This window comes from Hemitrygon akajei, chromosome 7 (genome assembly GCF_048418815.1).
Source record: "Hemitrygon akajei chromosome 7, sHemAka1.3, whole genome shotgun sequence".
Lineage (NCBI taxonomy): Eukaryota > Metazoa > Chordata > Chondrichthyes > Myliobatiformes > Dasyatidae > Hemitrygon > Hemitrygon akajei.
The window spans coordinates 169192635-169208960 of NC_133130.1; the positions used below are offsets into that span (position 1 = coordinate 169192635).

At 41.5% G+C, this 16326-nt stretch overlaps 1 protein-coding gene across 7 annotated transcripts in view; it reads right to left on the reverse strand.

Moving 5' to 3' along the window:
• The window catches only part of dennd1a (DENN/MADD domain containing 1A), a 618210-nt gene that overhangs the window by 341096 nt on the left and 260788 nt on the right, over window positions 1-16326 (reverse strand). For all 7 annotated transcript variants that reach the window (XM_073052569.1, XM_073052565.1, XM_073052563.1 and 4 more), the window contains exon 9: window positions 11193-11303. In XM_073052569.1, the coding sequence (XP_072908670.1) occupies window positions 11193-11303 (111 nt within the window). The remainder of the gene's footprint in view (window positions 1-11192; window positions 11304-16326) is intronic.

Genomic DNA, 16326 nt, shown 5'->3' on the forward strand with positions numbered 1-16326 from the left:
GTGAACAGTCTGAATTAAAAAGCTCAATCAAAGTGACATTGTGGCTGACCTGTCCTGGGGCTAAGGACTACCTATTCCAAAGCCCTAGGGTACCACAGGAAATCTTATCTCTGCAGGAAAATTTGACTCTACTGAAGATATTTATCCCTCCACCTCCCCCGCCCCCCCCACCACAGACACCTCCAAAATGTTTTCACTGTTGTGCAAAAGATTTCTGTGATCCAAGTTATCGTCAAGGTGTTTGAGCGGACCATCCTTTTACTTAATTAAATATCCAAATGAATATCACTGAACCTTTGTCTTCACTGACTTCTGATCCTGGAGGCTTTCTTGAGGTCTGTGCTACTGTTATTCCACCTTCCCATCTCAGTCACTCCCTGTGTACTTATCCTGTACAAATATCCCAATTCATATCTTGCTCTTTAAAAGATAAAGATGTTTTTTTAAAAATTAGCTTTATTCGTCACATGTACATCAAAACATAATGAAGAGTGACCTTTGCATCAAAGACTATCACAGTATGAGGACGTGCTAGGAGTAGCCCAGAAACCATGACATGACTTTGTCGCCAAAATAGTATGCCCACAACATGGCCACAATCCTAACTCTATTGTGTGTCTTTGGAATGTAGCAGGAAACTGGAGCATCCGCAGGAAACCCACACGGTCATGGGGAAAGCATACAAACTCCTTTCAGATAGTGGTGGGATTGTACCTCAATCTTACAGCTGGTGCAGTAAAGCATTACATGTATCACTGCACTAGTTGTTACTTCTCTGCTTTAACAATGGATTTTAATGTATCTACTAGTTATTATTTCATTTCAACTCCCAAAATTGTTTTGTAATTTAACTCTCCAAGCATCAACAATTCATGTTTTTCACTTAAATGTACAACTGCTCTTAGCTATGAAACACTGAGTAGCGTGGTTATATGAAAAAGTTATTGTGCACCTATTCTACCAACATTGCTATAGAAGGACATTCTTTCAGCTTCCATTACTTTTAGAACATGGAACACTACAGCACAGGACAGGCTCTTTGGCCCAATATGTTACACCGATCTTTTAACCTACTCTAACATCAATCTAACCCATCTTTCCCACATTGCCATTCATTTTTCTATCATCCATGTGCCTATCTACGAGATTTTTCAACGTCCCTAATGTACCTGTATCTACCCTATTGCTGTTCCATTCGCACATCACTCTTTGTGTAACAACCCTTCCTATATTTTCACACAATTGCTTTAAATTAAGATTTCTATTTATTTTAGAAACATAGAAAACCTACAGCACAATACAGGCCCTTCAGCCCACAAAGCTGTGCCAAACATGTCTTTACCTTAGAACTACCTGGGCTTACCCATAGCCCTCTATTTTTCTAAGCTCCATGTATCCATCCAGGAGTCTCTTAAAAGACCCTATTGTTTCCACCTTCACCACCATCGCCAGCACCCATTCCACACACTCACCACTCTCTGCATAAAAAACATACTCCTGACATCTCCCCTGTACTTACTTCCAAGCACCTTAAACTCAGCCCTGGGAAAAAGCCTCTGACTATCCACACAATCAACACCTCTCATTATCTCATACACCTCTGTCAGGTCACCTCTCATCCTCCACCGCTCCAAGGAGAAAAGGCCAAGTTCACTCAACCTGTTCCCGTAAGGCATGCTCCCCAATCCAGGCAACAACACTGTAAATCTCCTCTGCACCCTTTCTATGGTTTCCATATCCTTCCTACAGTGAGGTGACTGGTATTGAGCACAGTACTCCAAGTGGGGTCTGAACCAGGGTCCTAAATAGCTGCAACATTACCTCTCGGTTCCTAAACTCAATCCCACGGTTGATAAAGGCCAATGCACCGTATGCCTTCTTAACTACAGAGTCAACCTGCACAGCAGCTCTGAGTGTCCTATGGACTTGGACCCCAAGATCCCTCTGATCCTCCACACTGCCAAGAGCCTTGCCATTAATGCTGTATTCTGCCATCATATTTGACCTACCAAAATGAACCACATCGCACTTATCTGGGTTGAACGCCATCTGCCACTTCTCAGCCCAGTTATGCATCCTATCAATGTCCCGCTGTAACCTCTGACAGCCCTCCACACTATCCACTACACCCCCAACCTTTGTGTCATCAGCAAATTCATTAACCTAACCCTTCACTTCCTCATCCAGGTCATTTATAAAAATCACAAAAAGTAGGGGTCCCAGAACAGATCCCTGAGGCACACCACTGGTCACCAGCCTCCATGCAGAATATGACCTATCTACAACCACTCTTTGCCTTCTGTGGGCAAGCCAGTTCCAGATCCACAAAGCAATGTCCCCTTGGATCCCATGCCTCCTTACTTTCTTAATAAGTCTTGCATGGGGTACCTTATCAAATGCCTTGCTAAAATCCATATACACTACATCAATGGCTCTACCTTCATCAATGTGTTTAGTCACATCCTCAAAAAATTCATTCAGGCTCGTGAGGCACAACCTGCCTTTGAGAAAGCCATGCTGACTATTCCTAATCATATTATGCCTCTCCAAATGTTCATAAATCCTGCCTCTCAGGAACTCCTCCATCAACTTACCAACCACTGAAGTAAGATTTACTGGTCTTTAATTTCCTGGGCTATCTCTACTCCCTTTTTTGAAAAAGGGAACAACATCTGCAATCCTCCAATCTTCCAGGACCTCTCCGTCCTCATTGATGATGCAAAGATCATTGCCAGAGGCTCAGCAATCGCCTCCTTTGCTTCCCACAGTAGCCTGGGGTACATCCCATCCGGTCCCGGTGACTTATCCAACTTGATGCTATCCAAAAGCTCCAGCACATCCTTTTCCTTAATATCTACATGCTCAAGCTTTTCAGTCCACTGTAAGTCATCCCTACAATCGCCAAGATCTTTTTCCGCAGTGAATACTGAAGCAAAATACTCATTAAGTACCTCTGTCATCTCCTCCGGTTCCATACACACTTTTCCACTGTCACACTTGATTGGTCCTATTCTCACATGTCTTATCCTCTTGCTCTTCACATACTTGTAGAATGCCTTGGAGTTTTCCTTAATCCTGTCTGCCAAGGCCTTCTCATGGCCCCTTCTGGCTCTCCTAACTTCATTCTTAAGCTCGTTCCTGCTAGCTTTAAAATCTTCTAGATCTCTATCATTACCTAGTTTTTTGAATCTTTCGTAAGCTCTTCTTATATTCTTAACTAGATTTACAACAGCCTTTGTACACCACGGTTCCTGTACCCTACCATCCTTTCCCTGTCTCATTGGAATGTATCTACACAGAACCCCACACAAATATCCCCTGAACATTTGTCATATTTCTCCTGTACGTTTCCGAGAACATCTGTTTCCAATTTATGCTTCCAAGTTCCTGCCTGATATCCTCATATTTCCCCTTACTTCAATTAAATGTTTCCCTAACTTTTCTGTTCCTATCCCTCTCCAATGCTATGGTAAAGGAGATGGAATTGTGATCACTACCTCCAAAATGCTCTCCCACTGAGAGACCTGACACGTGACCAGGTTCAATTCCCAATACCAGATCAAGTACAGCCTCACACACAAAATGCTGGTGGAACGCAGCAGGCCAGGCAGCATCTATAGGAAGAAGCACTGTCGACATTTTGGGCCGAGACCCTTTGTCAGGACTGAAGAGTTTATTTGTCTTATGCACTGGGAAAGCACTAGATCCTTATTTACCATGTGTCTTTGGAGTGTGGGAGGAAATTGGAGCCCTTGGAAGAAAGCCACAATTTCTATGGGGAGGACGTACAGATTCCTTACAGAGGACACTGGGATTGAACTCTCAACTTCGATCCCAAAGCTGTAATGGTACGTGCCAACTGTTCAGCTACCATTATGCTCCCTAGTAGTAGCCATTCCCACCCTGGGAAAATGTTTCTGGCTATGCATTTGATTTCTGCCTCTTATCATCTTGTATACCTCTATCATGTGGTCATTCATCCTCCTTTGAAACGCCGAAGCTCATTCAACCTATCTTCATTAGCATTCATTTTGAGAAGATTAGACTGCAAAAGCAAGGATGTAATACTGAGGCTTTGTAAGGCATTGGTCAGACCACACTTGGAGTACTGAGAACAGTTTTGGACTCCTTATCTGAGAAAGGATGTGCTGGTATTGCAGAGGGTTCAGAGGCGGTTCAGCAGAATAATTTCAGGAATGAAAGGATTAACATATGAGGAGCTTTTGATGGCTCTGGGCCGGCCTGTACTTACTAAATGTACCAAATATGGAAAGCAATAGACAGTGGGCTTACAGAGGATATTTCTTGCAGTGGGGGTGTCCAGGATCAGAGGGTACAGCCTCAGAATAGGTAGACTTCCCTTTAGAACAAAGATGAGGAGGAATTTCTTAAGCCAAAGGTGGTGAATCTGTGGAAATCATTGCCACAGATAGCTGTGGAGGCCAAGTCATGGAGTATATTTTAAGTGGAGGTTGATATGTTCTTGATTAATAAGAGCATCAAAAGTTACAGGAAGAACTTTTGAGAGGGAGTTGAGAGGGATAATAAATCAGCCATGATGAGATGGCAGAGCAGACTCAATGGGCAGAATGGCCTAATTCTGCTTCTGTGCCTTACTGTCTTCTGGACGTATCAGATAGGGCAGAACTGCATACAGTTAACTTCAGTGCACATGGAAATGTAGATTGTACAAGGGTACTAAATGGAACATGGAAAGCTTTTATTTCTGGATGGCTTCAGCCACATGACAGGTAACACATCTGTTCTGAGCCCTTATGTAGCTACTTAGAGCGAAAATTCCATTATGCTTTAACAACTGCAAAAGTCTATCAAGTGGGAAAATGCTGTCATTCTGTTCATCTGTACATCACAAACTTATTGATTAGTGAAAGGAAACAATTTCTCAGTGTGCGTTTCTGATGTGCAAGTGCAATATGGCCATAATTTCACTGATGCAAAACCTTCTTTGAGGGTGAGAGTGCTTTTCGATCTTCCAGAGCTTTCATCAACCCTGGTACTTGATGTGAACCTAAGTGCCACAGAGCCTGAGCACTGTCAGAAGAAGATAAAGTAATCATAGTTGATTAAGAGTCCTCTGTGTCACTGAAGTGGCAGAAATGTGTTCAAGGACTTCCTGACAGATGAAAAGCACCAGAATAATGTACACTCATTTTATCAGCATGGGTAAGGAGGGGAGGGGGGGTGTTAATATTGTTCAAACAGGCGGCATGTTTAGCGCAACGCTTTACAGCACCAGCTGTAAGATCAGGGAGTCAATTCCTGCCGCTGTCTGTAAGGAGTTTGTACTTCTCCCCCATGTTTGCATGGGCTTTCACTGGGTGCTCCGGTTTCCTCCCAGTTTTCAAAGACTGAAAGGCTAGGGTTAGCGAATTGTGGGTTTGCTATGCTGGCGCTAGAAGCGTGGAGGCACTCGTGGGTTGCTCAGCATTTTCCACACTGATCTAATTTGTCACAGAACAATGCTTTGCACTGCGCTATTTTTTTTAAGGACAGATTGTTAAATCTAATCTTTAAAAAATCCAAAAATATTAGAGTCATAATTTTGAACAATTAATTTCTTAGTTTACCTTTTAGGCTCTGAATCTAACCTTTAGAACTTTAAATCTAATCTTTAAAGAAATCCAAAAGAAATTGAAGTTATTATCTTTTGCAGTTAATTTCTTAGTTTACCTTTTAGGCTTTCAGTAAGATTACTTCTCATTAAGGAAGGCTTTGGCATGTTAATCTTTCTTCCTTTCTAAAGCTGTTGCCTTTATATTGGGATGGCCCAACAGTCTATGCAGCATTCATGCCAGGATCATCAGATTCAAAAACAGTCATTTCAACCAAGCCATCAGGGTGATCAACACCTCCAGCCACTAGCCCACCTCACCAATCCCCACTACCTAGCATCACCTTATGTACATACAATCAGTCTATGTATAGAACAGTTAATTGCACATAGTGTTTTATAGGATTACTTTTATATTTATTTATTGGACATTTTTGTGTTCTTAAATGCTGCATCAGATCCAGATTAGCAATCACTTGGTCCTCCTTTGCACTGGTTTAGTAAAGAATGACAATAAACCACCTTGAATCCTGAATTCACACTTTGGTAGGTCTGGAGTAATGTATAAACCAGACCAGGTTCAGGTGGCAGATTTCCTTCTCCGAAGATCATTTGTGAACATGGGTTTTCAACCAATAGTCTCTACCTGGTTGTTAACTCTATTTATTCCAGTTTTTAAAGTTTAGAGTAATTTGCTTTTAAGTTCCCAAGCCAGTTTGAACCAGCCCAGCAACTCCACCCACACACCAGCACTCTCTGGTTGTTGGCTACACTTGAAAAGTATGGTAGTCCACTGGGCAGGCATCATAACTTGCCCTGACCCCATTTTTGTCCCAGTATGTGTCCAGAATATTGCAATTAGGTAGAAGAAACACAAATGATTTTTCTTAGAATCCTAGAACAACTTGACTTTTAAACAGTTTCTGAGCTTTCAGGCTGAACACCACCTCCACCTATTAACCTACCACACCAACCCCCCCCCCCCCCCCAACAACACTACATACACCAGCCACTCCTCTCCACAGCCTCTCTGCACCCTCATACCTCCCGGCAGTGGACACTTTGCTCTTATATTGTATATAAGCTAATCTTATGTATACAAGACCACGCTCAGTTACTCGTACATTGTATTTGATAGGGCTGCTTTTATAAGACCAAAAGTCATAAAAGCAGTAGAGGGCCATTCAGCCCACCAAGTCTGTTCTGCCAACCATCACCGTTTAATTCATCAGTTACTCCATTATGCTGTGTATTTGTCTCATGACTCAGTTTCGTTTTAAAGTGGAGTTTTACTTTCTACTGTAAGGTACAGAATCGTTGTGCCAGCAGTTTTGCCAATCGCTGCCAGTTTTGTTTGATGTATCTTTGATTTAATTTTAAAATCTACGTATTGGAGAGTGAAGACTTTACCAAAGTACGGGAACCCGAAGGATCAAGTAAAGTTGGTGTCGTTTGGCAGTTTAATACAGAATCAACCTTATTGAATCTTCGTTCAGAAAATAGTGACCTGCATCTGAGATAACCCCTGCCTGCAAGAGCAGAAAGGGTTGTGCAGTGTTATTCGCCAAGAAAAAGGTCAGTTCCTTTAAGCAGTTTTTATTTCATTCGTCGTGAAACCTTTGGACAAGGCATATTTCAGCTGGGATTAGCCGCAACGTCCCGTCATTGAGGAATTCGTTACTTCAGGAATTGACTGTATAAAACACTTGGACTTTTGCATTTGCCACTTTTAAGACCGTGTTCACATTTACCACTTTAAGAACTATTCCAGAGTTGCCATATAGCAGTTAACTTCCGGTTAAGTTAGTCGTTTGTTTACTTTTCTTTTTTTTTGAGCAGAATTTAATAAATGTTTATTTGTTTATAAAACCTGACTCAATTCTATATTCATTGTTGCCAGACATGTAACACTTTATTTTACTGGGTGTGTTTTTTATGGTGGATTGAATACAGAGTTACAACCATCTCACTCTTCTTCACAGCAGTGCAATGAAGAATGACAATAAACAATCTTGAATTTTGAAATTTAAATACAGTGGATTCCAGTTATTGGGATACATTGGGACCAATACATTTTGGCCTGATGAAACTACCACAATTACCCAAAGTTTCACGGTAACAGTAAAAAAAGGTATAAAAAGACAAACTGAGCAACAAATTATGTATTTAAATATTTAAATGAATACAGAACAAATTAGAATACTACCAATATCACAATACTATAAAACTGTGTATTAGTTCCTAATAGTTATTGACAGAGTCAATTCCTCTGTCAATAACTATTCTTCATTTTCACTGTAACATTCAAGATGATTGGCAATACCGTCAAATTCTTTGTAGTTCCTAACTTGTTGATGTAGTGCAATCATTTCATTTTCACTCCCGGACACTTCTGGCAACTCCAAGCCTGAATGCTTGAAACTACAGTGAGCCAAACAGTTCAGAATTGCCTTACTGGTTATTTCTTGCCAACAATCAGTGACAAAAGTCACTGCTTTTTGAACATGTGACACTATTTAAAACCCGTTCGCTCTAGGCATGGGATAATGGCTGCAACAGAGTGCACAACTTATGCTAGTGAGAACCTGTTCAGCAACAGTCTCCTGCCCCAATTAAGGGGCATAGTGTCCCAAATAAGCAAAGGGAGTCCTGGCAATTTTCTTGATTAGTTTTGTTCTTGAAGTGTTATCCCAAATAAGCGAGCGCCCCAATTAACCAATGGCCCAATTAACAGAAATCCACTGTATTTGAAAGCAGCCCATTGGGCTACAATCATGTGCAGAGCATCCTGGCGAGAGAACTCCGCTCTTTGGAAAAACTCCACTCTTCAGTGGCAACAATATTCTTGAGGCACCACGAGAGACTGACTTACACCTTTCATAACGACACAAACACTTAAGCTCGTGATCAGAGCAACAGCTGGAGCCAACTCCAAAGAAACAAAATCTTTGTGTACACAGGGATCAGTGTGGGTGGTTTCTATGTTGCAGCTGCTGTCTTTTGGACCACTGGGAATATGGTTACCCAAACCGCTGCTTTAAAAATACTATCAACAATATGTCAAGGCATTTCCAAACTTCCACCAGTGAAGTTAAAGTAGTGCAAACACCGAGATTTCTGAAATTCTCACGCAAGGTACTATTATTTTGTTAGAGGTTTCTCTCCAGGGAACTTTAGTGATAACAGGAAACTGCCTTCCTTCAATCAGTAAACTGCTACGATCTTCAGCAATATCCATTGATCAGTATTTAAGGCAATTCTCATGGGTTACAATTAGACCACGCTTACCGACATGAATGCATCAATTTTTTTGGAGGAGGAAAACAGTTACTTTCCCCAAGCAGTAAGGCTGATAAACACCTCCACCCATTAACCCACCACTCCACACATGCCCCACTACCATTACTCTATCATTTCCTGTCAGTTGCCTTAGGTACAGACACTCCTGTGACTAGTGTCACTTTATGGACATACAGTCAATCTATGTACAAACGTATATATAAGCTATCTTATATACTTACATTTATTTTGCTTTATTATATTATGTTCTTTATCTTATTGTGCTTTTCTTTTGAGCTGCATCGGATGCGAAGTAACAATTATTTTGTTCTCCCTTACACTTTTGTGCTGGAAATGAAATTAAACAATATTGAATCTTTAATCTTTTGTTTTGTTATTTTAGAGATACAGCATGGTAGCAGGTCCTTCTGGTCCAATGAGCCTGCGCCACTGAATTGCACCCAAATCACCAATTGACCTACCAATCCGTATGTCTCTGGAATGTGGAAGGAAACTGGAGCACCAGAAGGAAACCTGTGCAGTCAAACTCTTTACAGACAGGAGAGGGAATTGAACTCTGATCACTGATGCTGTAATAGTGTTATGGTAACCGCTATGCTACTGCCTCCCTCAATGTAGTGAGGCATTAAAACAGCACAGAAAAGAGATGTAAATAATCAGGTTAATGCTTAAAATAGATTAAAGTACAATTTTAATATCCTCCAAACAGATTTGACACAGATAAGCTTCCAGTGGACACAAATTAATAAAATATCAATCTTGAACGGAGATTTTTTACTTATTAAGGAGATCCAAGGACTATGTAGAATCAGAACTTCAGAGAGATCATAAGACCAAAAACACAGGAGCAGAATCAGGCCATTCAGCCCATTGTCCATTCTGCCATTCCATCATGGCTAATTTATTATCCCTCTCAACCCCATTCCCCTGCCTTCTCCCTGTAACTTTTGATGCCCTTACTAATCAAGAGTTACCTAACCTCCACTTTAAGTATACCCAGTGACTAGGCTTCCACAGCCACCTGTGGTAATGAATTCCACAGTTTCATCGCCATCTAGCTAAATTAATTCTCTTCTTCGTCTCTGTTCTAAAAGGCAGGAGAATTGGGTTGAGAGGGTTAAGAAAGCAGCCTTTATCAAATGGCACAGCAGACTTGATGGGCCGAGTAGCCTAATTCTGCTCCTGTCTTACCTACTTATATCCCCTATTTCCATCTTTCATTAAACATCTTGGAAATACATAAATATCAGTGCACAAGTTTGAATTCTAGCAGGCAGGGTTGGAGCCATCTCTTGGCAGCAGCAACGTGCAGCCTTCAGGAACGCGATGCAGCTCTTCTATCACTGTACTGCACTGCAAACATTTTAAACCATTTAAAAAAATACTTCTTACATTGTAAGTGCATGATGTTTATGTATATATACATGTTTTATTCCATATCAGTAATTCTTATGTAATTTTTGTATAAACCCTTTTTTTCATAATTGCTGAATGGTGTTTTTTTTGTACACACCACAGCAACTTCCTGATACATCTATATTGCAGGTAAAGTCCTTAAGCTTGTTATAGCTGGGGCTAGGAATGGGCTCAAACTCCTGCTACCTATTAAATGCTTCCCACGATGCGCGCCTCAAATAGCCTCTGACAACCAAGTCTTTACATGCGGCTTAGCTACTAAGCCCGGTGGAACTGTTTCTACTGACAGGAGATGGGGCAAAGGCGGGTTACTGGTGCCTTAAAACCGAACGCTTCGGGCAGATGGGGCTTGTCAGCCATAGTCAGCAGCTCACCTAGAAGGAAGACTCTGATTTTAAACCTCCATTGCCTTGCAGCTACACCCAGTTGTGGGAAAGGCTTTAGGACTAAACCCCAAGAGAAAAAGCCGGAGCTAGAATCCCTAAGGCGGTCCTACATGGACTGGCAATTTCTGTGATGCTGCTGGTGCCAAAGTGCGTGGGTCTCCGTTGTTCCTACGGATTCATCAGTTGCTTGAAGAGGTGGAGCTTACTACGTGGGCAACAGCTTGCTCTTCATATCGTACTGCTCAGGCTTGCTTATCTGGACAGCTAGGATGCAACATTCATGGTCGGCCCAGACCAAAGGAGGCCTGAGTTAATGAGCCCTGGTATTTTGGGACTGGAATTAGGGAGTTGCCTTAATCATCCTCCATTAGCTTCAGTGTCCATCTTCTATGAACAAGTGCATCTTGCGTCAATAAAACACAAACAATATTTATATATCTGCTGTAGTAAACCCTGGGAGATGGTGGTTGCAAGAACAGGTAGAGAGGTTTTATTTCAGTGCTGTCAATGCTACTTACAGTGCTTAACTTGCTGCAGGTGATGAGTACTCGCCGCTCATACAGCATACTGGCATAAAGATGGAGCATGTTGTTAACATCCACTGCAACAAAATACTCTGTCAGGTTTCTCTGAAAAAGAAAACCATTACCAAAATTTAAAGAAGAGTGGACAAGCATCATGGATAAAAGTGTCACGTTGTTTATACACATTGACATTGAACCCTGATAATAATCTGTCATAACATTTCCAAAATAATATCTTCTACAAAACAAGAAAACATTCTTCATCTGTCTCTGCTCTTACCCTTTTCCTTCTCCTCGCCTACCCATCAACTGCCTTAACTCCCTCTACTGCCCTTCCTCCTTCCCTTTCTCCCATGATGCACTCTCCTATCAGTTTCCTTCTTCTCCAGCTCTTTATCTTTTCCAGCCATCACATCCCAGCTTCTTACTTCATCCCCCTCTTCCACCCGCCCGGCTTCACCTATCACCTGCTAGCTTGTCCTCCTTCCCCTCCCTCACTTATTCTGGCACCTTCCCCCTTCCATTCCTGACCCGATGAAGGGTCTCCACTCGAAATGTTGACTCTTTATTCACTTGCATAGAATATGTCTGACCTGCTGCATTTTGTGAGTATTGTTCTGGAATTCCAGCATTTCCAGAATCACTTGTGTTTATAAAATATTTATTGAGGTTTGATCCAAAAGATTAAGAATTCCTTCACACTACCCCACCCTTCACAGATGTTACTCGACAGACTGGGTTCCTCCATCAGATTGCTGATGCAATCTATTCACTATAACAGATCAGTCCACCCTCTCCACCTCCTCCAACTATCAGCCCACTTTGTTGGTTTCTTCAAGTTATTTGAGAATGCAGCTAAAAGAAAATACAGTTTAATATCATTTAATGTGCATTATCTACACTCAGTGGCTACTTCATTAGGTACGCCTGTACACCTGCTCATAACACAAATATCTAAATCAGCCGATCACGTGTAGCAACTCACTGCATAAAAGCATGCAGACATGGTCAAGAGGTTCAGTTATTGTTCAGACCAAACATCAGAATGGGAAAGAAATGTGATCTAAGTGACTTTGACTGTGGAACGATTGCTGGTGCCAGACAGGGTGGTTTGAGTATCTTAGAAACTGCTGATCTCCTGGGATTTTCATGCACAACAGTCTCTAAAATTTATAGAGAATGGTGCGAAAAAGAAGAAAAGACATCCAGTGAGTGGAGTTTTATGGGTGAAAATGCCTTGTTAAAGTTCAGAGGAGAATGGCCAGACTGGTTCAAGCTGACAGGAAGGTGACAGTAACTCAAATAACCAAGTGTTACAACAGTGCTGTGCAGAAGAGCATCTCTAACCGCACAACACATCAAACCATGAAGTGGATGGGCTACAGCAGCAGAAGACCATGAACATAGAGAACATACAGAAATACACTCAGTGACCACTTTATCAGACACAGGAGATACCTAATAAAGTGGCCAATGAATGTATGACTGGAATAAATCATGAGTTGTTGCTCCTCAAACCTGAGAGTGGCCTCATTATAACAATGGTGAAAGCCACTGACCAACATGTTTGAATGGGAATGGGAAGTGGATTGAAAAAAGGGGGTCACTGGGAAATTCAGCAGGGGGATTGCTTCGATAGTCTGTTAGGGCTCCCAGTGAGGCCTCCTCTACATTGATGAGGCCCTACATAGACTGGTAGACCCCTTCATCGAGGACCTTCACTCAGTCCGCCATAAAAGACTGGATTTCGTAGCGGCCACCTATTTTAATTCTACTTCTTATTCCCACTTCTTGTCAGTCCATGACCAGTTTATTACCTTTCAAAGTGCATCATCTATTACTGGAACAAATTACAAACCTTATCTCACAATTTTTTTGCAAATGGTTTCCTGTCATTTTTTTCTTTTATAAATAGAAACACTGAATGCTCTAAATGGGCACACGGTGTGCTAGGTGTGGGCTACTCTGGAACATGCATCATTGGCAGCAAAATGGGGAAATTGGGAGCCGTACCAGTTTCTACACCTGAACCATGGAACAACCAGTGTTCTAGCAACCCACTCAACCAGGTAGCAAGAAGTTTTAAGTGAACTAGGCAGACGGAGATTTGGGGTGGGAGGGTATAGGATCATGGTTGCAAAGATGGGCAAATCTGAAGAGCAATGGAACAATGCAAAGGGTACTGAGAGGAAAAGCATAAACAAGAAGCAATAGAGTGTATAAGTCTAAGAATTAAACCTGGGATTACAAAAACAATAAAAAGTCAAAAAAAATCCCAAGGCTCTGCATTAGAATGCATATAACATTCAAAACAGTTAAACAATGAGAACAAATAGACATTCAGAAACAAGGGGAGAGGGCAGAAAAATGGGGTTGAAAGGGATAATGAATCAGCCATGATGGAATGGCAGAGCAGGCTCAATGGGCTGAATGGCCTAATTCTGCTCCTGTGTCTTACTTGCAGAACAATGTGGTACCTGGACCCAGTACTGTTGCATACATGATACTTAGGAAGCACGTTTTAGGAAATTGTTGTTAAAGGAATTACAACAAGGCACTTGGAAAAATCCTGCAACATAGTCAGGAAAGTCAGCATGGTTTTGTGAAAGGAAAGCACGTATGGTGAAATGACTCAGGTACCAATCGAGGAACAGCTGACAACAGTGCCAACACTGGGAGTCATACTCTGCGTACACGTCTCAATGCCAGTAATAATTGCTGCCTATTTTTGCAATGTTTGATGCTGCTGGCTTTATCTCACTACAAACTGCCAGCACAATTCTTCATGACAAAATCCTCTGAATATATCTACAAAGCTATTACTTTACTCTCGAATGTATTGACCATAGTTGTCATTCAAATTTTAAGAATGATTTCAGAATAGATTTACCCCCAAAATGTTTTAATTTGTCTGCAATAGTTTATTAACAGTAAATTAAGCATTACTAACTTCCTGTTATCACATTGATAAGACAGGTTTTTTATATATGTATACCAATGCTGCTACATGCCACAGCTAACAGACCTGCCGCTTGCAGCTCCAGACACCCGAGTTCAATCCTGACCATAAGACATAGGAGCAGAATTAGGCCATTCAGTTTATCCAATCAGCTCTGCCATTCGATCACGGCTGATCTATATTCCCTCTCAGCTCCAAACTCCTGCCTTTTCCCATAACCTTTGACACCCTGAATAATGAAGAACCTATGAACCCCCACTTTAAATATACCCAATGAGTTGGCTTCCACAGCAGTCTGTGGCAAAGAATTCCACAGATTCATCACCATCTGGATAACGGAATTCTTTCTTGTCTTTATTCTAAAGGGACATCACTCTATTCTAATGCTGTGTCCTTTGGTCCTATACTCCCCCACTACAGGAAACATTTTCTCAACATCTTTTCTACCTAGGCCTTTCAATATTCAATAAATTCTGTAAATTCAATAAATATTCCAGCAAGTACAGGCTCAGAGCCGTCAAACGTTCTTCATTCTTCATTCCCAAGATAATTCTCAAGAACCTCCACTGGACCCTCTCCAAGAGCAGCACATTATTTCATAGATTAGTGGCCCAAAACTACTTACAATAACTAACCACCAATGTTGTCTTCATGGAGTTCATACGTTCACCCTCTAACCATGCGTATTTCCTGCTGGTGCTCGGATTTCCTCCCACAATAACATAGGCACATGGGTTAGTAGGTTAAGTGATGTTCCCCCAGAGTGTCAGTGATTCTGAGGGGAGTTGACAGGAATGCTGTGAGAACGGAAAATCAGTGAGGGAATGGAATTGTTCTGTGTGCCTTCACAGATGCGCCCTACATAGCCACCTTTGAAGTCATTGGAATACTTGGATATATATTGCAAATCAAGAATGTTGCAGATATTATCAGCAATCAGCTTAACATCACAAGTGTAAAAACAGTAAATATGAAGCATGCATTAAAGCTTAAAAAAGATAAAATAATCAAAACTCTACAAACTGGTATTTGAATCCAGTATGGTCACCAATATAGGGCTATTCATTCTGTGAATGGCTGGTATCTGACAGATGTTGTATAGTCCGGCTGTACTGAGATTTCCTAGTTTCGGCACTGTTCAAGTTGAAATATTCTTCCTCCACCCTAACCATATCTTTCATTCTCCTGTGGCTGAGGGCTTGATAAGACAATGCACATTTGTTATTGTCACTACCTGCATGTGTTCCCATTAAAGACCCAAATCTTGCTAGCTGGTTCCTTTTTGAATAAACAAAAGCAAATGTTCCAAGTAGCAACTGATATCCTATTTATTTTTTATTTAGAGATACAGCACAGAAAAGGCCCTTCCAGCCCAGCAAGCAGCATCACCAGCAACCCACCAATTTAACCCTAGCCTAATAACAGGACAATTTGCAATGATCAATTAACCTACAAACCGGTACGTCTTTGGACTGGGGGAGGAAAATGGAGCACCCAGAGGAGACCCATGTCTTCTACAGGGAGGACATACAGGCTCCTTGCAGACAGTGCCAGAATTGAACTCAAAACATCAGAACACCCCAAGTTATAATAGCATTGCACTAACTGCTACGCCACCATGGAACCACCTTAGCAGATAACAATGACAGAAATCTACAATAGAGTAACTTCTAGTGGAGACTGACAGGAATAGGAAGCTGATTTATCTGTAAATATCCCAATGAAGGGTCTCAGTCCCAAACATTGACTGTTTATTCCTCTACATAGATGCTCTCTGACCTGCTGAGTCCCTCCAGCATTTTGTGAGTGTTGTACTGGATTTCCAGCATCTGCAGAATCTCCTGTGTTTATGATAGGGCTGCAGCCAGGAAACATTAATTCAGTATTCTGCAGGACCAAAAGTGCCTCCAAGCAGAGATGGAGAAGGGTGGAATAGATGGTACAAGAAGGAACTGGGAGCAATGGGACAAAGGGGATGAGGAGGTGAGAAGAGGTGTTGCTAGGAGCAGAGATATTTGGAAGAAATAGGTGAACAGGAAAAGAGGTAGGATTGAGACCATAAGAACACAAGACCATAGGGGCAGAATTAGGCCAATTTTTTTTGAGATTTTTCAGTTATTAAGGAGACCTAGTGACCTTATAGCATCAGAAGCATGTTCAGAGTATAAA